At 44.0% G+C, this 27,989-nt stretch overlaps 1 protein-coding gene and 1 long non-coding RNA gene across 4 annotated transcripts in view; one reads left to right on the forward strand and one right to left on the reverse strand.

Annotated features, from left to right (window-relative positions):
- The window catches only part of LOC128105514 (uncharacterized), a 30,539-nt gene extending 27,364 nt beyond the window's left edge, over positions 1-3,175 (reverse strand). The window contains exon 1 of the long non-coding RNA XR_008216360.1: positions 3,064-3,175. This is a non-coding gene — a long non-coding RNA (uncharacterized LOC128105514). The remainder of the gene's footprint in view (positions 1-3,063) is intronic.
- Slc16a1 (solute carrier family 16 member 1) lies at positions 138-27,938 on the forward strand. Of its 3 annotated transcripts, none has more exons than XM_052730735.1 (5): positions 138-3,579; positions 16,377-16,636; positions 20,383-20,526; positions 22,083-22,928; positions 24,938-27,938. In XM_052730735.1, exons 2-5 carry the CDS (start codon positions 16,420-16,422, stop codon positions 25,210-25,212), a joined length of 1,482 nt encoding a protein of 493 aa, XP_052586695.1. In that variant the 5' UTR covers positions 138-3,579; positions 16,377-16,419; the 3' UTR covers positions 25,213-27,938. The 3 variants fall into 3 exon arrangements, with proteins under 3 accessions (XP_052586695.1, XP_052586694.1, XP_052586696.1); XM_052730734.1 differs by lacking the exon at positions 138-3,579 and adding an exon at positions 3,819-4,104; XM_052730736.1 differs by lacking the exon at positions 138-3,579 and adding an exon at positions 4,338-4,451.
- Positions 27,939-27,989: the final 51 nt, after the last annotated feature.

Here is a 27,989-nt window from a genome sequence, read left to right on the forward strand (position 1 = left end):
GAAGGGAATCTCTCTAAAACTGACCTCACTGGTTTCATTCTTGGCAAACCGACCTGTCCCATTCAGCATGGCCTTTATTGGTCCTGATATAAGAGAAAAGAGTATGTTCTTCAATCTCTTTTTATTTTATTTATTTTATTTTACAATAGATGCATGACCAAAAGACAGTATTAATTTGTCAGACACAATGTCAGGGCCTTCACAACTGCCATGGGCTTTGTCCTCTCTATCCATCATGTTCTTATAAAAGTCTTTGATCCCACAGGAACTTCAGTAGTTTCCTGGTGAGGTGGAGACTTACTCAGGCTGTTATCCACTTGCGTCTGGAGGAAGCGCGTAGTGTTCTCTAGCTTTAAATTTTTGAATCTGTTTCTCAGTTTATTTCCTCAATATGTCATGGCTTAAATTAGAACAAGGACTTTAATTGGTATTATCCCATTGTTTTCTCCAAATCACCTGCCCTACTGTTTGCTTTGCCTTGTTTTGGCTGTTGTTTGGAGTGCTGGATAACACATAAAAGTCCTTGTGCATGGTACACAAGTGCTCGACCACTGAGCTACATGTTCAGCCTCCTGTAGTCCTTTTGATCTTTCCCTCCTATGCAACTTGTAAATAGTAATATTAATTCATGGGCCAGCAAGATGGCTCAGTAGATAAAAGAACTTGTTGGCCAAGCCTGACAATCTAGGTTCAATCCCCACAGGTCTCACACACTGAAAGGAGAGAAATGATTCCCAAAAGTTGTTCCCCAGCCTACACACACACACACACACACACACACACACACACACACACACACACACACACACACTCTCTCTCTCTCTCTCTCTCCACAAGTTTAATTCAAAATAAAAATATTCATTCATAAAATTTATGGAGGACTTTCAAAGAATTACTGATCACTTTTTAGCTCAGGCTTCTCAATATTTATCTTTAACTTACTTTGGGAAGGGATTTGCAGCCAGAGTTCAGTTAATTAATTGCCCAGCAATTAATAGCAATTGTGATTCCAGAGCCTTGACTCTATTCAGAACATTAAGTCCCTTTCTGCCCCATCCAGGTTTTACAGGGTCTGAGGTGTCTAGAATTTTGATAGCTCTCTCAGAAACCAAAATTATAACATATAACAAGAATATGATCCTGCTCAGTGCCTTGGAAGGGGGGGCTATTCAAGTGAGGGGCCTTCAGGGTTTAGGATTAGTTTTATGGAAAAAAAATCTATTTATTCTTTTATAAAGTCTTTATAATCTACTTTTGATCATACTCCCCCTTCACCAACCTCTGTTAGCCCCTCCTGCTGAATACTTTCTTTGTAACTTTCCTGTCTATTTTGTTTTGGTGCCTCACTGCATTTAATTAGTGTCGCTTCTGGTGAGCATGGACTGGGGAATTTTTTTTTTTTTTTTTTTTTTTGAGACAGGGTCTTACTATTTAGCCTTGGCTGTCCTGGAACTCACTATATAGACCAGGCTGGCCTCAAACTCATACAGATCTACCTGCCTCTGTCTCCAGAGCACTGGGGACATGAAAGGTGTACACCACCACACCTATCTTTCTTTTTTTTTTCTTTTTTGGGTGGTGCTAGGGACCCAACCCTGGGCCTCATGCACGTTAGACAAGTACTGTACTTCTTAACCTCTGAGCCATCTCTCCAGCCCCAGTACTGTACTTCTTTAAGCTCCATCCATCGCCTTGAAAAAGCAGTTTTCAAAAGATTATTTTTTTAAATTAAGAAAAAAATAAGTGAAATAAGAAAAGAAGGGGCTGGAGATAAAGCTCAGGAGTGGAGGAGCACTTACCTCCAGCACTGGGGGGTGGGGGATGAGGTGTGAAGTAAAAACTAATTGTTTAACTGTATTGTCATAGCAACCCTGAGGGAGGTTATGAGGTGGGTATTATCTTTCTTGTACAGAGTGGAGAATGAGGTTTGCCTTGCCTAAGGGCATAGTACAAGTATCAAAGGCAGAACTCAGGGAACCTGGCTCCCAGGTTTATACTGGGAATGTATCACTGTTTCCCACCACATTCCATAGTGCATACCCTTATAAATTCACACCTGAAATCGGGTGCATGCCTGCAATCCCAGTGTGGGGAGGTAGAGAGAGGCACAAATGTAAGAGCGTCCTCAGCCACACAGGTAAGGTCTGAGGCCAGCACAGGGTGAATGAGACCGTGCCTCAAGAATAAAACAACAAAAAACCTCCAGATTCTAAACCAGGTTCTTCCCATCTCTCTAGCTCACCTTTTCAAACCATCTCCCTGAACACTTGTCACCAGAATGATCCAAGTACTCCCCCCCCCCCTTTTTGTGGTGCTGAATATCAACCCTGGGGCCAGACTCCTGAAAACTAAATATGGTACCACTGAACAGCCTAGCCTTACACTAACCATCCTAAAGCACCACTGTTTTAAGTTCCAAACACCCCAATGATCTGAAGAGCTTTACCCTTCTACTCTTTTATCGGATATAAAAGGCAAATTATTGCTCATAAGCAGTACTTGTCAGTGGACTTCATACTGGAGCCTAACATTTCTTACTGAGAAGGTAGGTGACAGCACACGGCACCTTCTCTTCAATCTCTGGTTCTTCATTCACAAGAGAAACTACAGAGTCTATTTCAGAGTGTTAGGAAAAGTGAGTGTAGGTGAGGAGAGGCTGGAGGGCACATGAGGAGGAGGAGGGCAGGGTTCTGGTATGCAGTAATCTTCAAAAAATTTTCTTACCGGACGTGGTGGCACAGGACTTTAATGCCAGCACTCCCGAGGCAGAGGCAGGAGGATCTCGAGTTCGAGTCCAGCCTGCTCTACAGATTTCCTGTGCAGCCAGAGCTACAAAGAAACACTGTCTTGAAACGCCCCCCCCCGCAAAAAAAAAAATACTAATTTACCTCTTCAAGGGATTTTGCTATTCTTGACTAAGAATCAAAAATGGCTCTCCTGACACATCAGCCTCTGTAGTTTTGACTTTAAGTGCTGACCACTTCCTAGCTTGGTGACTTCTGCCAGTCAACCTCGTGAAGCCCGGGGTTCCTTATTTACAAAATCTTCTTAGTTAGAACCTACCTCCTAAGGTTGTGAGGGTCATACAAGTTAATTCTGGTGCAGTACTTAGCATGCAACGGTCCCAACTCCACTAGCTAGACTTCCATCCTGTCCCCAAAATTCAGTGTCCATAGAAACCAGGCCTGAGAGCATGCTCCAGCTGCGCTTCCGACGTGCACTCCCTCCGCCCCAGGGCCAGAGTCTCTCGCGACCGACTCGTCCTTTTAAACTCAGCGTTCATCAAATGCCACAAGTCAGGCTCTGTGACGAGACCCTTGCGTAAAACTGCGCCTTAAACTTCCTAGCGCCTCCACAGTCGCGGATTTAGCGCGAGGAAACAGGCCCGGAGCGTTCCAGCGACTTCCTCGGGTCCCCGAGCCCGGGTTCCAGGCCCGTCTTGGAGTCCACCAAGCGTCCGAGCCGCACCGCGTCCATTCAAACGCTGCCCAGTGCCTCGACTCCGCCCGTCCATCATCCTCCGCACCTCGGGGCCGGCCTCGGGGCAGCCTTTCCCGTCTCCCCTGCAGAGCCTGAGGGGTGAGGCCCGCGATGGCGTCCCGGGCACGCGCGAAATGCAGTTACCCTTCCAGAGCGCCGAAAAGCGCCCAAGGGCTGTTGCGGGGGGTCTCCCGGGCCCCCGGGGCCGGGTCACGTGGCGGGGGAGGGGGCGCGGGCGCGGGCGCGGGCGCGGGGCGCGCGGGCGCGCGTGGCCGAGCGGGCGGGCGGGCGCGCGCAGCCGCCGACGGCGTGGAGAGAGGCGCGAGATGCCGAGCCGCCGGGTGTCTGTATGATGGCAGGGAGGGGGCGGCGGCCGGGAAGGCCGACTCCACCCCCTGTGCGCATGCTCCGGCCCCCGCGGGTTATAAGGCAGCCGCGCCTGCCCTGCCAGACAAAGTGGCGAGCTGCGACGTGACTGGTCCGCCGTGTGGGTGCCGCAGCCAACGAACCCGGCGGCGGCGGCGGCGGCGGCGGCAAGGGACGCGAGCAGGACCCGGGGCTCCGAGGAACGGCGGCCCGCGCCGCCGCGTCACGAACCCTCCGGGCGCCGCGAGGCGCATAACGGTTAGTCGGGGCTGAGCCGGCAGCGCGCCGCACGGACTCTGCGGTGCCCTTGGTGCCCCCCCGGTGTGGGGTCGTGGAGTCCGGCGGGCACGCGGAGACTTGCGTCCCCGGGTCGGGGTGGGGGGGGGTGGGGGGGGTGGCGGCCCGGCAGAGGGCATCCTGGGCGCGCGGAGCCGCATGGTCCCGGAACGTGGCGTGGGTGAAGGGGACCTTAAGGTGCTGGGTACAGCGTCACGCCCGGCCGGACCGCGCGCTGCGGGCCCGTGGTCAGGTGTGGCCGCGGGGCTGCGGGAGTCGGGTCATGGTGCCCGGTGACCTTGTGAGAGACGCTTCCAGCCCAGTCTACGGTAGGCGCCTGGAGAGATGCTTAGATCGGAAGAGGGACGACCTGGGGCCGGTTCACGTGGTGCACTCCTGCCGCCTTCTGCTCGGAGGGAAGGGACTGGGGCGGGAGTTATTTAGGACTCGTGGCATGCCCGCCCAGCCTCCCCCTCCTGCCAATCGGTGTCCCACCTGGTGGCTTGCTAGAGTGGTGTGAGGAGCTAGCTGCATTGCCGACCGCCGTGACAAGACTGCGGGGTTCGAGTGAACTTGGAGGAAGGGGCGGGTTAGGGGCTCTTTGTGGTCCAACCTGTGGCTTCTGTGCGTCTGCCGGCGGGCACGGGGGTCTTGAGGCATACCTGGAGAAAAGACTTAAATAGCGTTACATTTGGCCAGATGCACGCTTTCTGTGCTAAGTACATCCTTCTTCCGAGTGCATTTTTTTGCCTTTCTTTATGGTGGCGTATTTGGTGCAATCTGCAGTTGCGAAAACTAGTTCTGATCACTCAACCAGGAAACGCACGTGTTACTACTTCAGTCTTTTCCCGTTTTCCAGTGGCTCGTTATAAACCGGGCGTCTCCTGCTAGTAGTTACACAGTGACAAGCTCCTTTTTTTTTTTAATTAACCATAACTAATTTTGAAATCTTCAGGCATTATTCGACATAGGCTGAGGGTGTGTAGCTCAGTGGTAGAGTACCATGCCGGAGGCCCCAAAATCTGATCGCCAGCATTGAGAAAAAAAAATTTGGTTTGTAACAAAATGAGTACAAGATGACGTGTAAGATTAGTAAGTGTTTGGGAGTTTGGGCGAGGGTGGATAGGAACTAAGTCAAGCAGGGTTGATTTTTTTTTTTTTTTATCTCAGCTGCCAGCTGAATAAGGCAAGAGAAACTGTATCTTACTTATTTTGCTTACTTATTTTAGTTAGTTGCTAAATGGTGCTCCTAAATCCAAGTCTTTGGCGATGCGTGTGTGAAATAGGGTCTCACTTTGTGGCCTTAGTCTCTCATAAATTAAATCCAAGGTGTACAGGTAGGAGGTATAGGCATTCTATAGTGAGACCCTTCTCAAGTCAAAGTAAAAATATCCAAGTTTTACAACTTTACCTTCCATTTACCATAAGAAATGACCAATAATCCAAGACTTTTAGACTGTGATTTATTTATTTTGGTGTGTGTAGGTGGGGGGTTAGAGACAGGGTTTCTCTGTATCTCTGGCTGTCCTGGAATTCGCTCTATAGACCAGACTGACCTCTCAACACGCAGAGATCCGTCTGCCTCTGCCTCCCCAGTGCTGAGATTAAAGGCACACCCATCCTAGGATTAATTAATTAATTTTTTTTTCAATCCTGGCATGATCGGACATGGGATGACCTGGGAATTGAACCGGGTTCCTCTGGAACATCAGCCAGTGCTCTTAAACACTGAGCCATCTCTCTCCTCAGGATTAATTTTCTAATTGAGTGTATTTCAGTAATTTCATTGTGAATTTAAGTAGGTACTGTTGGTTTATCAGATTACAGTGACCTTGTTAAATATGCAAGCTCTTATTTTGAGGAGCATTTTAGAGATTTAACTGTGGATTTACATAATCCTAAACAGATTAAGGGCAGGAGTGTGGGGGAGTGATTATGGATACCTATAAACTCAAGCAAGAAATAGTGTTCGATTAGTATTTTCCCAACTTCTTAAGCCCTCATTCCCATTGCACTAGAGCCCACTTCCTAGTATGCACTCCATTTAAGGTCCCTATCCCTGTATAATGCCGGCTTGACTGTTTTTAGACTGGGACTATAAACTTGAATGCAAGGAAAACTGAAAGTTGTGAATTGAGAAACTTAGGATTCAACAGTGAGTGAGAGTCTAGCACTTACCCTGGGGTTTGTAGTCTAGCTGGAAAGCAGATATAGTTCAGTACTCTTAGCAAACAGTTCCTGAGTTTCAGGGGAAGTTACCATAGGAACAAATACTGTATTGTGTAGGTGAGAGGAGATGCTCAGGAAATACTGTTTAGCCAGGTTTGACTAAGGAGTGGGAACTCAGGAGCCATAGGGTGACAGGTTTAAAGGGCGTTTCAGACAGTTCTGGGGGCTATGCAGAAGCTGAAAGAATTTCACCAAAAACTGAAGCACAGAGAGAGGTCAGAAAGAATGGGAGGGAATAGAAATGTCAGCTAATGGAGGGCCTTTGTCATTTTAAGGACTCAGGAAGAGACTGAACAGTTTGGTTGGAATCATACTTTTGAAGATAGTTGAAAGTTATGGAAAGGGGGTTAAAGGGGGTTCAGAGTGGGACCATGTGGGAATACCTGGTGGGAATCCTTGAAAGGAAAACAGATAGGTTTTGGGTAGGGGACTAGGTGTTGGAGACTGGAGAAGCCAGGGTGGAGTTAAGGATGTGGCTCAGGTTGCTGGCTGGAGCAAATACAAGTTTTATTTTCATTTTAACCAATGGGAATCCTGAGGCAGTGTGACTGCACCAGAACCGCCCAACTTCTAAAACTTGTGGATAAAATTCAGAGCTATTTCTGCCCTCTTGTCTTTTTATTGGTGAAGCTGAAATTTCTTTGTTTCCTCTATACCCTTCTCTACAGTTTAGTATGGAAAATTTTAATTCCTAAGAAGCTGAGCCACTAGTGATTCATTGCTATCCCTACCTACTTTTCCCAGTGTCTGATTGATTGTTGTGAAGCAAATCCTAGATGAAATTTTTTCATATCTAAATATTTTGGTATATAGTTCTAAAATATAACTTTATTTATTATTGGTTTTTAAGGGCAGGCTTTATCTGTGTGCCTTGGCCTACAACTCACTCTGTAGACCAGGCTGGCCTCAAACTCAGATCCGCCTGCCTCTGTCTCCAGAGTGCTGGGATTAAAGGCTTGTGCCACCACCACCTGGTCTAAAAGATATATACACATATGTATATGTATATATAATTTTTTTTTTTTTTTTGGTTTTTCGAGACAGGGTTTCTCTGTGTAGCTTTGCACCTTTCCTGGAACTCACTCTGTAGCCCAGGCTGGCCTCGAACTCACAGAGATACACCTGCCTATGCCTCCTGAGTGTAAAAGATTTTTTTAATTTACTAAATTTTGAAATCTAGGGTCTCATATAGCCCATGCTGGCCTGGACGTCATTATGTATCAAGGGTGACCTTGAACTCTTGCCTCTCTGGGACTTTAGGTGTGCACCACCACACCCAGTTTATGAAATGCTTTAGATCAAACCCAGCTTTATATCCATAGTTACCTGAAAGATAGTGTTCAGAAATCCATAATCACATTATCCTACCTTTAAAAATTAACATCATCAAATACCCATCAGTATTCAGATTTTTCCAAATTTTATTTATATTTATTCATTGATCTTGTTTTTAATGATCAATTACCTTGATCAAGGATACAAACAGGGCCATATGTTATATTTAGTTGATGTCTGTGAAATCTACAAGTTCCTCATCTAAGTAGTTTATTTGAAGGAAACAGGCCCCTTTTCTTCTAGCTTTCCCGTTTGGGATTTTGATGAATTGTGCTCATGGCATAGTTTTAATATGGCCTAGTTTTGTGTATCCTGCTGAGTAAAGGGTTAGGAGAGATCAAGTATATTCCATGTTTGCTACTTCTGCTTGGAGTCTGTGATGGGTTTCCCTCTTTGTTCTGTCTGTCTTCACAGCCTAGTCTGCCATTTCATTGCACTTTAATGTATTACCCAGAACACCTTGACTACAGGTGCAGTTTGAAGGAAGGGACATTAAAGCGCAGTCAGCTAGGGTCGGTCCCACTGCAGTGTGCGTTTCAGACCTTCTCTTAGAGCCTTTAATCTCAGCACTCAGAAGGTGGAGGCAGGTGGGTCTGTGAGCTTGAGGCCAGCCAGGGCCGCACACAGAGACCCTGTCTCTGAAAGACACAATGAAAAACGAGCAAACTGGAGGGGTGCACACTTCAATCTCAGTGCTGGAGAGGTGGAAACTTGAGATCTGAGCGGCTCTCTCCATGCCTGCCTAACCTGAGCAAGCCCCAGACAAAATGAGAGACCTTGTCTCAACAGAACCCATGCAGATCTCTGGCTTCCACAGGTCCATGCACCTGCAGGCATGTGTAAACACACATTTTCATGGTTTCCCACTTTCTACCATATTAATTTGTCTGAGTATTAAGTTTCTTTGAGTCAGTCTCACTGTGCAGAAGCAGTCTGGCATCTGGAAATCCACCTGCCTCTGCATCCTGTGGGCTGGGATCAAAGGTGTACACCACCATGATTGGTAAATTAAATCATCTTAAGCATATTGTTCTAATCTTTCGGAATTCTGTATGTTCTTTAATTTATCTAAGAAAGTGACACTTTCCTGTAATTTAATTTTTTCTTTGGGGGATGGTGAGGGTCATAGATCTACAGTAGATCTGAATGGTAGGGTGAGCCCTAGTGTCTTGCAGAGAAGAACTTCAAAGCTCAGCGCTCCAGGGTTGCAGAAGGAGCTCACCTTCACCACAGTAACAAGAAGGGGGGCTTCAAAGGCTGAGCCTTTGGGTATCACTGGCCATAAATAACAAGCATGATCCAGTTCTTCTATTTTCAACACTACCCTATTGCTAATTACAACCTATAATACTCAATTTGATTTGACAGATTTAGCCTTTTCAGAGAAAGAACTTAAAAATGTTCTGATGTTCTAAGCTGCATAGCTGAGGGATAAGAACTAAGTCTTTGCCCCATTCTGCTTTACCTATATTAGTCCTGGGGTGGGGTGGGTGCTCGGGGTATGTATCGGTTACTTTGCTCATAGTTGTGACCAGATACCTGACAGAAGCAACTTGAGGGAGGAAGGCTTCATTTCAGCAGGTTTGAGTATTACAGCGAGGCAGCAGCATGAGGCTGCTTGCTCACATCTCGGCCAGTCAGGAAGCAGAGCTGGTTATAGCCCTCCGGGCCTGCCCCTAAGGAGCTGCTTCCTCCAGCTAGGTCTGACCTAAAGACTCCTCAGCCTTCCAAAGCAGTGTAACCAGCTGGTGACTAAGTATTCAAATACATGAACCTGTGGGGAAGCTTTGCTTCCAAATCATAACAGGCTAGAACCCAGTACACAACTGAAGGAATGAAAACTTGGATCAGCTGGTAGAGGCAGTTCTTTGCAGGCCTGATTCCTGGGTCCACAAGGTGGCAGGAGAGAACCCAGCTCTGGACAGTTCTCTGACCTCCATGGAGTGTGTCTGCATACCTTCACACACATACATTCTTTCTATTTAAATACATTTTAAAAAATTGTAATAGAAGACATGACACTGTTGTGTTTGTAAACTGTCTTGGAGAGCAAAGGTCTTTTAACTTAGTTATTGAATTGGAGTTAGGTTTTCTTTTCGTTGTTTTTTGTTTTGTTTTTTCAAGACAGGGTTTCTCTATATATCCCTGGCTGTCCTGGAACTCGATCTGTAGACCAGACTGGCCTTGAACTCAGAAATTCCCCTGCCTCTGCCTCCCAGTGCTGGGATTAAAAGTGTGTGTCACCACCTCCCTGCTAGGTTTTCTTTTTTTCTTTTTCAAATCCTACCAGCGTGCGCCACCACAACCGGCTAGTTTTCTTTTTTTAATGTTTTAAATTATTTTAAGTTTATTTCTTTAGAGAGAAAGGAGGGTGTGTGTGTGTGTGTGTGTGTGTGTGTGTGTGTGTGTATGTGTGTGTGTGTGTGTTCCAGTCAGTCTCTCTTTGCACTATGTATGTGTTGGAGGTTCCTGTGGAGGACAGGACAGCTTGCAAGAGTTGATTCTCGGCATCACACTCAGGCTCCGTGGTAAGTGCCTTTACCTCTTGAGTCATCCTGTTAGCCCAGTTACTGAGTTTTGAGAGCCAAAGCAATGCTTTTACCTGATTTCCTCTTGTGTTTTCCTATGGGAGGATTTTTCCCTCTGTCCTATCAGATTTTAAACTTACAGTCTGCAGGATTCATCTCCAAGGTGTGTGGGATTCAGTAGAGTTTGTTAATTTGTTGGAATTTTAACTATGGTTGTAGGCTCCATGTGTTAGCAATACTTGTGACTCAGAAATACCAGTAAACCTCATACTTTATCAACTATTAAACGCATACTGAAATTGTCACCATTTCAAAATTACTCTGGTTATTATACCAGTACCTCACAGTGTCCAATTAAAATATTTTGATAGTTCTACTTTTGAATTTATGTATCTATACATTTACTTTTTGTTTTTTTAAGAATGGGGTCACTTTGTAACCTGGGCTGGTCTTCAACTCACTATGCACATTACACTGACCTCAAATTTATGGTTATCCTCCTGCTTCAGCTTCCTGAGACTGGATTTATAGTTTAAAAGTGTATTCTGATGAGTTCCACAGGTTTTACCAAACTGCCACAGAAATCTGATGCTCCTTAGGGAAAAGATTCCTCTGGGTTCCATTATCCCTGTTCCCGTGTGAGGGTGAGCTAGCCAGAGACCATAATCCTACACAGCAGATAGGTCTTGTTGTCATTGGATTATGTATGTAATTATGATATCACAGCTTAAGTAAGTTCTTTGGCCACATAGAGTCATTCTCACAAATTCAGAAGAATACTTAGAGTGTCTGTGCCACCAATTAAATGGGTATCTTAATTTGACTTGGATTTTCTGGCCCTGTTTCCCAGTAGGTTCACATCAGTAAGTATACTTCAAATTCATTCAAACCTTGCCTTCTACAGCTCAGTTGGAAGAACCTCTAAAGAGGTCATTGAGCCTCAGGTCTGAAATCCTTGCAGATTAGAAACACATCCTTACTTCAGCCTCTTGTGATTATAATATTAGTACTTACTCTATTAGCACTCTGTCACCTAGAAATCTCAGTTGGGTAGAAGGGAGGCAAGTGGTTTAATAATTACTCTAATTTGAGGAAAATCAAGTACTCATTTAGAAATTGTATATTCCTAGTAAAAGATCCAGCAATTATTTTTAATGACAACATAGTGTAAGGTTTATATCATCAGCAATTAGGAAGGCTATTTAAAGGCTGGGCATGTGGTTCAGTGCTTGAGTGCTGGCCTGGGGTTTAGTATATTTAGCCATAAGTCCTCTACAAAAAGCTTCCCACATGATAAAACAGTATCGCAGTTGAACGGACACATAAAACTACAGTATTTACCTTTCTGGATCTAGTTTGTTTCATTCAGCAAGTGTCCTTGAGGGCTATCCATATTGTCACAAATGACCAGATTTTCTTTTTATTTAAGCTTAGTACTCTACTGCATGTAGTACCATTGATGGACATTTAGATTGCTTTTACGTCTTGCCTGTTTTAATTTTTAAATTATTTGTATGGATGTGTGCATGTTGTGTATGTGCAGGCCTGTGTGCCACAGAATTCATGTGGAAGTCAGAGGACAGCTTTGGAGTCAGCTCGCTTACTGTCTTGTTGAAGATTCCAGGGATCAAACTGGGGTGGCCAGACTTGTTTGAAAGTGCTCTTACCCACCAAGCCATCCCACCAGCCCGTGTCTTGCCTATTTTTGACTAACACTGCAGAGCATGTGGAAGTACAGCTGTATCTTTGACACTCAGATTCCTGTTCTTAGAAGTGGACTTCTAGATGTATGATGGTTGGATCCAATGGCAATCTAGTCTGAATTTTTATTAATCTACATTTTGTTTTCCATAGTAGCTAAACCAACACAGTGTCCTATTACCATATCAGCTGGGCGTGGGGGTGTGTGCTCTTAATCCCTGTCTTCAGAAGGCAGAGGCAACTAGAAGTTTGCAGAGACAAGTTTACACTTTTGTGCTGTTCCTTATGTAGTATGAAAGTTATACGTTTTATAATTGCTGAGGGTTGTGTTAGTCAAGTCCAGTAGTCAGAGTTCTACTCTTCATAGATGTTTTCCCCCTTTCTTTCTTTTTGTTTTTTTATTTTATTTTTTTATTCTGTCATCAGCTTGATACAGTACAAATTCTTATCCTAATAGTGAAATGTTTCACTGAGGCTTGCCCAGTGATTAAGTAAAACCAAAACTTACTCTAAGCCACAGTCATCCTAGGGTCCCCCCTGCTATGTAGCCTCCCTGGTTCTCTGGGTTGCAGTCTGATTGTTCTTTGCTTTATATCTAGTATCCACTTATGAGTGAGTACATACCATGTTTGTCCTTCGGGTCTGGGTTACCTCAGTCGTGATGATACTTTCTAGTTCCATCCATTTGCCTGCAAATTTCTTTGCTGAGTAGTACTCCATTGTGTATATGTACCACATTTTCTTAACCCATTCTTCAATTGACTCCCCCTCTTTCTTAAAGGGGAGGTGGAGGCGGGGTAGTAACTGCTGGAGACTAAACCCAGGGCCCTGTGCATGTTAAGTTATACATTCTGCTACTGAGATTCACTCTCAGCCTAATTCATTCTCATTCTCATTCTCTCCCCCCCCCCCAACACTTGTTTTATAAGCCAAGAAGCTGGATCAAAACAAATGAAAAACAGGAGGCTGCCATGATAGCAGACGGCTACTTTGAGTCAGCTTTGTGGATCTGAGTGCCTGATTTGAAGCCTAAGACTAGTTTGTTTGTTTGTTTTTGTTTTTCGAGACAGGATTTCTCTGTGTGGTTTTGGTGCCTGTCCTGGATCTCACTCTGTAGACCAGGCTGGCCTCGAACTCACAGAGATCCTCCTGGCTCTGCCTCCCGAGTGCTGGGATTAAAGGCTTGCGCCACCACCACCTGACTTCTAAAACTAGTTTGTGCTTAGTAATGTACATTGAACTTCAGATACTTTCTATATCTTTTACATTCACAAACTGGCTGTTGTCCCCTTAGGAAATGGGAGTTGGGTTTGTTTTACATATTGGTATGGAGAGTGCAGGGAAATTACTACCATTTCCTAGGGCTTTGTAACTCCTCTCTATAGAGAGTCCAGGGCATGGGAACTGGACTACAACTTTGGCTTTCTAGATTTGCTTACTAAAATGCATCATACCCCCCACCTCTGTGTCTGTGTGAGAGTGTGCATGTCAGTGTGGGTCCCTTCAGGTCCCTTCATATAAGTCTAGTGCTTATGAACCACCCAGTGTGAACTCAGGTTCTCTGCAAGAGCAGTATGTGTTTTTAACCACTGAGCCATGTTTCCAGCATGCTCGTATAATTTTTTTTTGTGGAGTGGACGGAGTCTCACTATGTAACTCTGGTTGTCTTTGGAACTCACTATATAGATCAAACTGGCCTCAGAGCTCAGAGATCCACCTGCCTCTGCCTCCCAAGTGCTGGGATTAACAGTGTAAAATTATGCCCAGACACTTAGGCAGATGAATCGCTGAATTAAAGGCCAGCCAGGACTGCATGGTGAGACCATGTCTGGCAAAGACAATAAAAAAAGCTCTTGTTTCTCCTGTCGTTTGAAGGTAGTGATGTGGAGCTTGTTCCCTGTGTCACCCGCTCTCCGTTCGCTTCTGCTGGTGCTTTATAGTCATGTACCCAGGCTTCCAGCTCCCGAGTGAGTGCTGGTGCTTCTGGCACACCACACTATGTGTGGCGTCCGTGTCCTTAGAAGACATACTTTCTCATCACTCCTTTGCCTGTTTGCTAATCCCCTGTTACTTTGAAGGCAATAACATTTAAGCTGATGGGGCTACTGCACACTGTAAGATTAAAATCTTAAAAACTTTTGTTCTTTGGGTTTAGTCTCTGGATTTTAACATGTGATGTGTCTATGTTCTCTTTTTCTGAACTTCAGGCAAAGGGTCTAGTCCTGGAATTTCCTTTGGGGATAAGGCCTTCTGTGTATAGAAGAAAACTGCTGGTGTAAAATGGAGGGTTTTTTAATCAGAATTTTTATGTTAGTTGTAAAATGATGGTTGTGATAAAATTATATTGAATCTGTTTCTGGGTTTTTGAATTCCTTTTTCCCAGAACTATTTTGGACTATATTAGTTTACTTGTGAATCTTCTTAGTTACTTAAGTTAAATCTTGATTCTGTAGAAAAGGTATTATTAACTTGATGAGGCAAGTCTTCATGACTAAAAATTAGAAGTGTCTTTAATTGACAAATCCTAGCTGGCAGCTAAGCTCAGAGTTTAACCACGTCCAGCACGTATTGCTGTTCTAGTCGGGGCTTGATTTGTAACAGCACTGCTCTGTGTGTAGGTGTTTTTCTGTATATGTAAATACTCTTGCTTGAAATGAAGGCATCTTTGTAGTTCTTTGGAAAACTTATGCTTAGATGAAGGAAAAGGAATTAATGCCTGGAGCACCCATACTTAGCCGACTTAAATCTGCTAGCATGTTAAGCAGCTTTTTATTATTCAGTGGGTACAGTTTGTTTGCTTGTTTTTGTTTTCGAGACAGGGTTTCTCTGTGTTAACAGCCCTGGCTGTCCTGGAACTCGCTCTGTAGACCAGACTGGCTTCAAACTCAGAGATCTGCCTGCTTCCATTTTTAAGAAACCTAGCTTGTAAAAATGTTTTGTTTTTTTTTAAGATTTATTTATTTATTATGTATACAGCATGTATGACCAGAAGAGGGCGCCAGCTCTCATTAGGTGGTTGTGAGCCACCATGTGGTTGCTGGGAATTGAACTCAGGACCTCTGGAAGAGCAGTCAGTGCTCTTAACCTCTGAGCCATCTCTCCAGCCCGTAAAAATGTTTTTATCTGACATGAGTGAAATGCCCTACAACAAAGATTTTTTTTTTTCCCTCTACACTATGTTTTTTAAAGAATAATCCAGAGGCTTATATTCAGATAAGACTTTTAAGTAAAAACTATATTTTCTAAGAACAGGTACCTGAGGTCTTTCTCAGCTTACCTCAATTACAGAAGAAATTACTCATCCCATGTCTCACTGAGTAAAAATCTGGGGCCCCAAAAGAAGGAAAACTTGTGAATGCATAGATCTAGGCCAGAACTCTGGAGGGAGCGAAGGGAGGAAAGAAATCTCACGTTTTCTCTCTTAGTTGGATTCTTTTTTTTGTTTTGTTTTGTTTTGTTTTTTGAGAGACAGGGTTTCTCTGTGTAGGTTTGCACCTTTCCTGGAATTCACTCTGTAGCCCAGGATGGCCTCAAACTCACAGAGATCTGCCTGCCTCTGCCTCCCAGAGTGCTGGAATTAAAGGCATGTGCACCACCCGCCCACCCCAGAGGCTTAGTTGAATTCTTAACACACATGTATTTGTGTGTAAAACATGGAGGCAGAATGGTGATTAATTCATCTTTTTAGTAGTTCTTTGGAATAGGGGTACAGTTGTGAGTAAGTTGTGTGAGAATGTTAGTGACGCTCATTTTGTACACTGATACAAAACTGAGTGTGTAGAAAAAAACCCCTGTAATTCTAGCACTTGTACGATAGACACAGAATTAGGAGTTTGAGGCCAACTTCAGCCACATATGTATGAGTTTGAAGTCAGCCTGGGCTGAATGCGCAATCCTCTCTCAAGGCAACCAGTTTTTTAAAAACAAAAAACAAAAACATACTGGAGGGTCACCAGCCTTATTCCACACGGACAGTTAAAACTCCTGTCTTTTCTGTTTTCATAGTAGAATTGGGGTGGTTGTCACATTGATGGGTATCTGCACATTTACTTCAGTTGAAATCTGTTTTACTTCCTTGATTGTAGGATCTGGCCATGTTAGAGTATGTGGTGTTTATTTTTCATAGGGTAAATTGGTTAAATGTTCACTGCCCAATGCCGCTAAAAAGCCATTTAAAAAAATCACATAAAGTAAAATGAAATAAAAGGTTGAAAACCAAGCAGAAGAGTAAGAGAGTAGGTCTATTGGAATTGTGAGGGTGACAGACAGGGTCTCACTATATACCCTTCCCTGGCCTGAAACAACAAACCCAGTAAGATATTTCCTTTGTCATTCAGATGGTTAAAAGGCATTCGGTGTGACTCTTGTCAAGAGCCAAGCAAACATGTCTATTATTGCAGAAAAAGGATTTGTGGAGGCTGTTTTGTTGCTGACACTTTTTTTCCATTTCATATCCTTCAGATACTAGATTTGCACTGCATTTTGGGATTCATCGACACTTAAAATGCCACCTGCAATTGGAGGACCAGTCGGATATACACCCCCAGATGGAGGCTGGGGGTGGGCAGTGGTAGTTGGAGCTTTCATTTCTATCGGCTTCTCTTATGCGTTTCCCAAATCCATCACTGTCTTCTTCAAAGAAATTGAACTTTTATTCACTGCTACTACCAGTGAAGTGTCATGGATATCATCCATCATGCTGGCTGTCATGTATGCTGGAGGTGAGTACCCACTATGGCCCACTCTTTTACCTTCTATCAGGCAGCCACAGTCTGGACTTTTTGGTGATTTCTCGGTGTTAACACTGGCTGTCCAGGAACATCTCTGTAGACCAAGCTGGCCTTGAACTCACAGAGATCTGCCTGCCTCTGCCTCCTGAGTGCTGGAGTTAAAGAGCCACTGCCACCTGGCTGAGTCTGTACATTTTAATGTCTTACTCAGTGAGGTGCTTTGAAGCTGTGCTTGCTGACGTTTCATACTGAGGAGCATGCTTTCACCCCGATAATGCTGGCAGCTCCTACTCCCTTCATCCATTACTGCTTGTTGGAACAGAAGTGGAAGCGAGAGGAGCTCTCTCAAGTATTAGCTGTGTTTTGAGGGCTCTTGTAAAATGATGTGTGTAAACCTTGTTCCTCTTGCTCTGTGCCAGACACTTGAAAAGTCAGCATCTTTACATATTGAATTGCAAGATTTTAAAGTTACTCAAATGTCTAGAATAGTATAGTTAGTTCAAAGACTAAGGTAAAATCTATAATTCAAGGACTGGGCCTGTCCCACAGGCACAAAGAGGTGAAGACAACTGATACCCTATTGGCTGGCACGCATACATGTACACGAGAGCACACACCAAAAACAAAAGCTGAGTAAACTCTCCCCTTGTTCCTATGATACTATGAGTTCTAAAGGCATTTTAGCTGTTACTTAAATTGTGTCCCTTTTTCCCCTTTTGTTTGCTTTGGCATGGTGTGGAGCCTATGTAGAAAGTAGATTGCTTATTTCAAACACTGTATGTTTTACCTGGAGACATCAAACCACAATTAAACTAAAAGTTAAACCTACAATAAAACTTGAGGTTGTTGAGTAGGAATTCTGGAGCAAAGTGGTTTTTTGTTTAACCTGGTGGACAGTGTTCCATGTTGTCTTATTAGATATCTAACAAGCTGGTTTTTTATAACAATTTAGTGTCTTGGATTATACTCACATGTAGCTCTTTAACAGCCAATACAAAGATTCTAGTCTACATTTCAATGGTGAATAACTTAGTTGGTAGCAGATTCAGCAGTCTTTACTAAGTAAGTCTCTTGAGTACATCCAGCTCTGACTGCATGTTGTGAGTGAGAGAGAACACTACATCTGGTATTCTTTTTGATGTAATAAGCCCTGAAACAGCACTGTGTAGTTGAGGTCAAAATTTAATTAAACATTATTAAATTGGTTGATTTGAAGAGGGATAAATGGACAGAAGCAGCAGTTTGAAGACCTGCTTTTCCCTCCTGTGTATTTTTTGTCTTTATAACTTTTTTTTTTGTTTGTTTGTTTTTTTTTTGGTTTTTCGAGACAGGGTTTCTCTGTGCAGCTTTGCGCCTTTCCTGGGACTCACTTGGTAGCCCAGGCTGGCCTCGAACTCACAGAGATCCGCCTGGCTCTGCCTCCCGAGTGCTGGGATTAAAGGCGTGCGCCACCACCGCCCGGCAACTTATTTATTTATTTTTTTTAACCTGTGTGGGTGTATGTGTGCCTGGGTATCGTGTGAATGCATGGTAACCACGAAGGCCGGAAGAGGGCTTCAAATCCCCTCGGACTCTGAGCGGCCATTAGTGCTGGGAACCAAACCCGGGTTCTCCAAAAGAAGCCGGTGCTCTCACTCAGCTCTGCTGTCTACGGTTTGTTCTCTGAGCCAGGGTCTCTGTGGTTCTAGCTGCTTAGAGCCTTCAGTTAACTAGCCTGTTTCTCTAAGCGCGTGTGCCAGTGGACCTGTTTACTCACCTTCTGTTTTCAGTGACAGTTCATTAGGACCTTTCTTTCTGAAGTAACTGAAAGACAGACTGCTTGTCATGAACTTTGGCAGGATTCTTACTAAATGGGTTATTCTGTTTGGGGTTTCTAAAGAACACACCCCCTAAGAATTTTCATCACTTTACAACTGTCAGTCCTTTAACCTGTGCGCTCTTGATTTTGGTTGCTTGTTGAAGCAGGGTCTCTATGGTGCCCTGGCTGTGTAGATCAGGCCAGTCGTAAAGTCAGACCTCCGCCTCCTGCCTCTGCCTCCCAAAGACTGGGATTAAAGGTGTGAGCCCCCACACCTGGCCAAAGAGAAAAAGATCTTAGTGCTTTTCTTGTTTTTCCCTTTTTTGGTATTTCAAATATTGTAGAACTGATAACACTAACTTAAACTTCATAGAACAGTATGGCAATATTTATTTTAGGATTCTGGCTATATAAAACCCCACAAATAATTCATATGAAACTCTTGTACAGATATTCTATCAGTGTCCAGTATTTTCATCCTATACAAACTGTAAACATAAGTTTTCAAATGACCTGTAACTTCATGAAGTGGCTGTTTTCATCTGGGCCTCTGAGGGCCTGTTCTTTGTAACCAGTGCCTTCCAGCTGCCTCACATGGCAGCAGAGAAGATATGTTCCCTCAGGCTCTTTCATAAAGACACTTAGTAGATTCATGAGGCTCTGACCTAATTATCTCTTAAAGTTCCTGGCTGCCAGGCTCTTGCTTTTGGGTTGAGTTTTAACATGAATTTTTCCCCTCCATGTGAGGGTGGAACCCAGAGCCTTGCTTATTTGCAGTCATCTGCTGTAACCAGGCAGGTTACAGTGTCCTGCAGTCATTCTTTCTCAAGTCCTTATCTATGAAGTGTGAAACTCAAGTGTTTTTATAATTACAAATAAGTGAAGTTGAATACCATTCATTTTATAATCAGCAAAAATGATTAGCTTTTCTTCTTTTTGTTGTTGTTGACATAAGCAAAGCACTAGCACCATGGCAGAGTTTGAGGGAGAAGTGCCTCACACACCAGTTTATGAACCGCAGGAAGATGGACATCGTTAGTTTTTTTGGTTTTAGATTTATTTGTTTTTTGGTTTTTCGAGACAGGGTTTCTCTGTGTAGCTTTGCGCCTTTCCTGGAACTCACTTGGTAGTCCAGGCTGGCCTTGAACTCACAGAGATCCGCCTGGCTCTGCCTCCCAAGTGCTGGGATTAAAGGCATGCACCACCACCACCACCACCGCCCGGCTGATTTATTTGTTTATTATGTATACAGCATGTATGCCTGTGGGCCAGAAGAGGGCACCAGATCTCATTACAGATGGTTGTGAGCCACCATGTGGTTGCTGGGAATTGAACTCAGGACCTCTGGAAGAGCAGTCAGTGCTCTTAACCTCTGAGCCATCTCTCCAGCCCGACATCGTTAGTTTTATTAAGAATTGTGTCCTAGGACTGGATGTGGCTTAGTGGTAGAGTGGGTAACAGCTTAGGTTTCTCCAACACTTAAAAAAACAACAGCTTTAGAATACCCTTTAGTCTGTTTACCTAGGCAGCCTATCATTTCATTCCCATCCTCTCTTTGAGTGGTTAGCTCAAGGCTCCTATTGATTGTTGGCTGACTTGATCTCCTGTAAGCTTTATTTTTATTCCTTTTGGTTTTTGAGGCAGGGACTCGTGGACCTAGTCTGGCCTTGAACTTACTGTAGATGAGGATGAGTGGTTCTGTCTGCCTTCACATTACTGTAATTACAGGATACTGCTTACCATGGCAGTCGCAGCCTTGGGCCACTGTACCCATCCTCCAAGCATTTCTTTACATCAGGACCATACAGGATTGAGCCAAGTCATTTTAATATAGTTAACTCAGTACCTTAGACAGCTAGATATACAGGGGAAGTTTTTTCTCATTTGTCTTTTCTTGGATATGAGAGTTTATACTACTACATTTTTTATTCCCTCCTAGGTCCTATCAGCAGTGTCCTGGTAAATAAATATGGCAGCCGTCCGGTAATGATTGCTGGTGGCTGCTTGTCTGGTTGTGGCTTGATTGCAGCATCTTTCTGTAACACAGTGAAGGAACTTTACTTTTGCATTGGCGTCGTTGGAGGTGAGTGGCTACTGATTAATTTCTTTTTTTTTTTTTTTTTCTTCGAGACAGGGTTTCTCTGTAGCTTTGGAGCCTGTCCTAGAACTCGCTTTGTAGCCCAGGCTGGCCTTGAATTCACAGAGATCCGCCTGCCTCTGCCTCCCGAGTGCTGGGATTAAAGGCGTGCACCACCACCGCCCCTGATGAATTTCATATTGATTTATTGTCACTATCTGGTAATGCATTTGATAAGTGTCTTTTTAGAGAGCTGCTGATTAACTGAGTCCTAGTAAGAAGGCTCAGTGGGTAAAAGGACGAGCCTGAGTCTTCCCCTGGACCCACGTGGTGTAAGGAACGAACCAGCTCCACTCTCACACCATGGCACAGGCATGCACACACAAAATTGGTTTTTTGTTTTGTTTCGTTTTTCCAGACAGGGTTTCTCTGTCTAATAGTCCTGGCTGCCCTGGAACTCACTCTGTAGACCAGACTGGCCTTGAACTCGGAGATCCAGCCTACCTCTGCCTCCCATGTGCTGGGATTAAAGGCGTGCACCACCACTGCCCGGTGGGAATAGGCTTTTACTGGAATAGGACAGTGTGCTATCCAGGTAACACCTCTCTGAAGGTTAAGGGTACTCTTGGTAAGCCTTCTCTCCATTTTTTATTTAGCCATCAAATCAAGAAAATGAACCAAGAGGTAATGGTGCACACCTTTAATCCCAGCCCTTGGGAGGCAGAGGCAGGTCTGTCTCTGAGTTCAAGGCCAGCCTGGTCTACAAAGTGAGTTCCAGGACAGCCAGGGCTACAGAGAAACCTTGTCTTGAAAAACCAAAAGAGAGAAAGAAAATTAGCTGTTGAATATTATGACATTCAAATATATGGCCTGTCATACTGTTTCTTTAGTGTACAAACCTAACCTTTTTTTGTTTAGACCCAAAAAGGAAGAGATTTTGTTTATTCTTTTTTAAAGATTTATTTATGTATTATGTATACAGTGTTCTGCCTGCACGCATTCCTGCAGGACAGAAGAGGGCACCAGATCTCATTACAGATGGTTGTGAGCCACCATGTGGTTGCTGGGAATTGAACTCAAGGCCTTTGGAAGAGCAGCCAGTGCTCTTAAACTCTGAGCCAGCTCTCCAGCCCCCAAACTGTGTATTATAAGCAGCTTTTCATGTCATTCGGTATTTGAGATAGAACAAAGTTGCTGTGTCCAGCCCAGCTTCAGGGATTGATCTGATTAGGGCAGTGAAGGAATGAAGGAAGGACAAACGTACAGAGGAACCCTGAAATCGGTTGTATATACAGTTGAACAAGGAGTTCATGTACACAGCTGGACAAGGGGACAGCGTTTATGGTATACAGTTGGATCAAGGAGGCAGGTTTGACTAGATCACATGCATCAGATTCCCTAGAGCTAGAGTTACAAGGTGATGGTGAGCTTTCCAGTGTTAATGCTGGGAATCCAACATCAGTCCTCTGCAAGAGCAGTGTATCATGCTCTTAGTCACTGAGCCATCTTTTCAGCTTCATTTACTTCTGCTTATGACAGTCTTATCTTTGTTCCTTTCCTAGGTCTTGGGCTTGCTTTCAACTTGAACCCAGCTCTGACCATGATTGGCAAGTATTTCTACAAGAAGCGACCATTGGCCAATGGGCTGGCCATGGCAGGCAGCCCTGTGTTCCTCTGTACCCTGGCTCCACTTAATCAGGCTTTCTTTGGTATTTTTGGCTTGAAAGGAAGCTTCCTAATTCTTGGGGGCCTCCTGCTAAACTGTTGTGTAGCTGGATCCCTGATGCGACCAATAGGGCCTAAACCAGGCAAGGTAGAAAAACTGAAGTCCAAAGAGTCTCTTGAGGAAGCTGGAAAATCTGATGCCAACACAGATCTCATTGGAGGAAGCCCCAAAGGAGAAAAGTCGTCAGCCTTGCAAACAATTAATAAGTTCCTGGACCTGTCCCTGTTTGCCCACAGAGGCTTTTTGCTGTACCTGTCTGGAAATGTGGTCATGTTTTTTGGACTCTTTACCCCTTTGGTCTTTCTTAGTAATTATGGTAAGAGTCAGCATTATTCCAGTGAGAAGTCAGCCTTCCTCCTTTCCATTCTGGCTTTTGTCGATATGGTAGCCAGACCTTCCATGGGACTTGTAGCCAACACTAAGTGGATCAGACCTCGGGTCCAGTACTTCTTTGCTGCTTCTGTTGTTGCAAATGGAGTGTGCCATTTGCTAGCACCTTTGTCTACGAGCTATGTTGGGTTCTGTATCTACGCGGGAGTCTTTGGATTTGCCTTTGGTTGGCTCAGCTCCGTATTATTTGAAACACTGATGGACCTCGTTGGACCCCAGAGGTTCTCCAGTGCTGTGGGCTTGGTGACCATTGTGGAATGCTGTCCCGTCCTCCTAGGACCACCACTTTTAGGTATGGTATATCTCCCTACATTTTTGGTTCTGTTCTGATTATAAAAGTAACCTGTGGAAAGCAGCTCTACCTTTAAAGCACATTCAAGTAATAGACGGAAGAGTAGATATTTTATAAGGTCAGAATACAGGAGCAACTGTCCTAACCACTGTGTGTATCTTGGATCTAGAATTATTTTAGTAGTAGTTTCATAAGTGAAGTCAAAAGCTTTAGGAGGTGGGATAATTTGGCTCAGTTACATTAGTTTATGAGTCATTATATGATTTGAGAACGCCTTTGTTTTGTTTTTGTATTTTCAAAGCAAGGTTTCTCTGTAGCCCTGGCTGGACTGGAACTCACTCTATAGACCAGGCTGGCTTCAAACTCACATCTTGCCTGCCTGCCTCTGCCTCCCAAGTGCTGGGATTAAAGGCTTGAACCTTTATTTTGTTAAATCCTTTGTGGGCTGCTGGTGCACACCTACTTTTCCAGCACTTGGAGGCTGAGCAGGTTGTGACTTCAAGATCAGCATTAGCTTACACAACAAGATAACTCGCAAATAACTGTCTCCACAAATGTTCCGACTCCTTTTGGGTGTTCATGGTGATTTATTTATTTTGGAGATAGGATCTTACTCAACCCAGTTGATTTTAACTTGCTTTGTAGACAAAGATTGCCCGGACCTCCTGACCCACCCGTGTTCTCCCCTCAAGTGCTGGGATTATAGGCAGCTGCCACCAAACTTATAGCTGGCTTCCTTTCTAGCTCCTTCCCTTGAGTTGCTGAATCATGTCAGTTTTCATCTCCCTCTCTTTGTTTTCTTTTTTTTGGGGGGGGGGGTTGTTTTTGTTTTTTCGAGACAGGGTTTCTCTGTGTGGTTTTGGTGATGTCCTGAATCTGAATCTCTGTAGACCAGGCTGGCCTCGAACCCAGAGATCACCTGCCTCTGCCTCCCAAGTGCTGGGATTAAAGGTGTGCGCCACCACCCGGCATCCTCCCACTCTTTCTTTCTAATCTGCCCCCTTTCTCTACCATGACGACCACCCTTCGAACTCCCTCAACTTGCTTCAGTATCCCATTCCCTACTTGACTTCCAAAGCTGCAGAGCTTAGCCCTACCTGTCTCTCCAACCTTGTTTCCTACCCTTGGCCTCTTGCTCTGCTCTAGGACCCAGCCCTGCTTTCCTGCTCACACCCCTGTGCCTTTGCACTGGCTGCTCTGCCTGGATCTTCTCCACCCTCTTTTCCTTGACAGGTCTGGGTGATGCTTCAGAAGAAGCAGCATTCCTCACCCACTCACTAGTCTCCCACCCGTGATCTGGTCCAGAACCTCCCTGTAGCACACTTACCAGTTTGTGTAATAGTTAGCCCTATGGAGTTCCATTCTCATTGGCCAATGATAGGTTTCATTACCATCAGACATCACCCTCTCCCAAAATGGGAGAGGATGTGATGCCATTTTCCAAATTGACTTGGTGTCAAAACAGTAGAGAGTCTTCCTGTAGCACAGAGGTGGTGGTGCAGGCCCCAACTCAGACTCTTTGTGTTCCCTTACTAGCCTCGTGACCTTGAAGAAGTTACTTAACATCAATGTGCTTGAATTTCTGTAACTGCTGGAAGATATGTTGGGGGTTTGGTGCTAAGAGGGTGCTGTTGGCTACAGAGCAAGTGTTCTCCGGAAGTGCTGATAAAGAGCTTTGGCCTTGGTGACTGGAGTAGCTCTGTGTGGCCTTGGACACTTTCAAACTTCCTTTGAATTAGTTTCGTTGTGTATTAAGAGAACAAATTATACTCCCATCTTCTCATTCAGATTTGCCAAGAGTCAATTGTTTGCAATTTGAAAATAGAAAATACACGGCCAGTCAAAATCGGCACTATAAATAGAAAATTTAGCAATTCATTTTTGTGCTAGTGTGTCACTTATGGGTTCTTTGAAGGTTGGTTTGGCATCTTTCTGAGAGGATGTTTACACTTTGGGGAGAGGTTTCCTTGTTTGCTTTTCCTCATGAGCCTTGTCTTCTGCATCCTTAGGCCGCCTCAATGACATGTATGGAGACTACAAGTATACGTACTGGGCCTGTGGCGTGATCCTCATCATCGCGGGCATCTATCTCTTCATTGGCATGGGCATCAATTACCGACTTTTGGCCAAAGAACAGAAAGCCGAGGAGAAGCAGAAAAGGGAAGCTAAGGAGGAGGAGGCCAGCACAGATGGCGGCGAGAAGCCCAAGGAAGTAACCAAAGCAGCACAGTCCCCGCAGCAGAACAGCGCCGGAGACCCCGCAGAGGAGGAGAGTCCCGTCTGAACGGAGCAGGAGCAGAGCAGTGTGTGACCCGAGACGACATCCGAAACCATTCTGCTGGCCTCTCGTCTTCCAGTGGTGCTCAATGCAGACAGTGGACATTTGTGTGGAAACCTACCAGGTGTTCATTGGTGGATTTTTTTGTTTTTGTTTTTGTTTTTTTGTTCACTCCTTACCAATGCCGGAATTCAAAATTTACTATGCTTTAGGGAGGGAGTGGTTGGCAAAGGATATGGGAAAGAACTAGGGATTTTGTTTTGTTTTGTTTTAATCTTAGCTTTTAACAGTCTCATGAAGATTATAATATGTGCCTTAAGTTTTAGTTTTAGAACTCTTTAGAGAGCCTTAACTTTTAAAACCATTCTGCTGAATTCATCTATTTTAAAAGGAAGAATAACAACTAACTTGCTTGAGGTAACTCTAACCTTAATCTGGTTTTGTTGTTGTTTGTAATGCTTTGTCGGAAATTGTTACCGGAACATTTATGGATAGAAATATTAGTTAAAAGTTGGAGATTTATAAAATACTGATGAAAGTATTTTTCTAGCATCATAGTTGCCTGGTGTAGGTGCCTGCTAGGTATATATTTAAGAAATTTAAAGCATGAAATTCTGGAAACATCTTGGCTGTTGTAGCCACAGTCTGTCTGTCACCTGCTGGGTGCCTCCTCTCAGATGCTTCCTGCAAGCCTAGAGCTAGAATGTTATCACTAGATTGCTACCTTTGCTCCAGTTCAGAGACATTGAGTGGTTAGAAGTCATTGCCATTTTTGAAATCTACTGCAAAAATGTTAGTATTAAAATCTACAAAACATTATTCAATACAGTCTGATTTAATATAGACAAGTATTTCAGGCATCAGCTGAATTCAGCTTGGGTTTTCCAAGACCCTAGTTATGGTATGAAACTCTTGTAATCTTTGAGTTGTGTGGGTTTGGGGGGGCTTGGTGGTTCTGAGGATTGAACCCAGGGCCACAAGCATGCTAAGCACATGCTGTACCTCTGAGCCACATCCCACCAGCACCCCGGAATCCTCCTTAACCCCCAAGACCTTTTCTCTTTGATTTTTGATAGTTCCATTTATATTCTAGTTTAGAGCTGTATGTGAGAGACTCAGTACAGGACTGAATGTGTGTGCTATTTTTGTTTTTTACATTGTTTTTCAGTATTTGCAAAACCAAGAGGGTCAGAGTTTGGCCCCAGGGAAGCCAATAAAAGATAAAATAGGGAGGGAGTTTGCTGAGTTCACTTGGTTTCAGTAAGTACCCACCTCCCTGCCACATGCACCAAGGCTTAAAGAGAAACTTCTATCATGCTTAGAATTATTGGACAGTCTTGGCTCCACAAACCTTAGCTTTTGTGACCCTTTTCACTTACCTGAAATGGAGAAAATGGGTTCAGTGTAAGGACAGGAGGAAGGATGGACCAGATTGGAATTGTAGTATTTTTTTTAACCCAATGTCTTCTAAATAGAGGCCAAAAAGATATATGACACTGAATTGTACTCAATGCATTTAAAATACCATGGTAATTGACAGGGTGAAAATATAGATTTGAAACCTGTGTAAGAAGAAGCTGACTTTTTCCAAATAAAACATGTATTTTATTTTTAGAAAACAGGCCTTCACATGTTTATTTGAGAGACGTATTGTGTCTTCATTTTTATTTTCATTTTGACCTTTACTAATACTGGGCCATCTGGTTTATATGCCTTGAGACTCGTGCACATGGTTTACCGTATGTTTTCGCCTTCATTTGACACAAGCAGGAATGGATTGAAAACAACCCGCGTCTTGAATTGCTCTCACCTGATGCAGTTAGCCTTAGGACGCAGTGGAAAACGGCCTTGCAATAGCGTGGTGGCCGGATTTTAGAGAGGAAACCTGCAGAGTTTAGGCTGTTGATGGCAGAATTCGAAGCCACATGTAAAGGATTCCCATCTCAGATTCGGAAGCTGCATTTGCCGGGCAGGTTTGCCGCCTGTGCTGAGGGTTAAAACCCACGTTTCATGATGCATGTTCACTGTCACTCTTCAGAAGGAGGGGTTCTGAGTTTATAGTCAGAAGCCAAAGCTGCCATAAAACTGGAACTTGAAACTAACTAAACTTTTTTTGCTAACTGCTCAGTTGTTCTTTCTGTCACTGGGTTCTAACATAAGATCGATGTTAGTAAAGGCTGTGTGTAAAGGCTGGGTGGCACTTAGCACAGACAGCCCTTCTCTGTCCCTTTCTCACTCCCAGTGCATTTATTAGTTTATCAGCTGTGCTGTGAATGAGTCCTGGAGGCAGTGGGCTCTCTGATCCTTGTCCATTACTCCTTTTGATACTGATTTCATTTGACGTTTTATTTCAGTTCACATAGTTATATTAGCTGCTCAATAAGAGATGTGAGTACAGACATGAACCGTCACGTACAGTAGAGTGGGAAAATTGTTTAAGAAACTGATAGGCTGGACAATTTTCAAATTATTATACTGTAAACCACATTGCTCAGGATCACATTCAGACCAAGTCTGTTGGAAATTGAGAATATCTTCACCAGCTGAAATGAATACTTTGCACAAAATTATGGGTTTTTTAGTTTATAATTAAATAATTTCTCCCCTTTCCTCCTCTAACCCCTCCATGTACATCCTTCCTTGTCACTCACATTCACAGCCTCTTTATAATTGTTCTGTGTGTGTGTGTGCAATGCGCACCTAAATACAAAATACAAACTGCTCAGCCCTTGTCATGTTACTTGTGTGTATGTTTTAGGGGTGACCATCTGGTACTGAATAAC

This window comes from Peromyscus californicus, unplaced genomic scaffold (genome assembly GCF_007827085.1).
Source record: "Peromyscus californicus insignis strain IS unplaced genomic scaffold, ASM782708v3 Scaffold_9__1_contigs__length_137607984, whole genome shotgun sequence".
Lineage (NCBI taxonomy): Eukaryota > Metazoa > Chordata > Mammalia > Rodentia > Cricetidae > Peromyscus > Peromyscus californicus.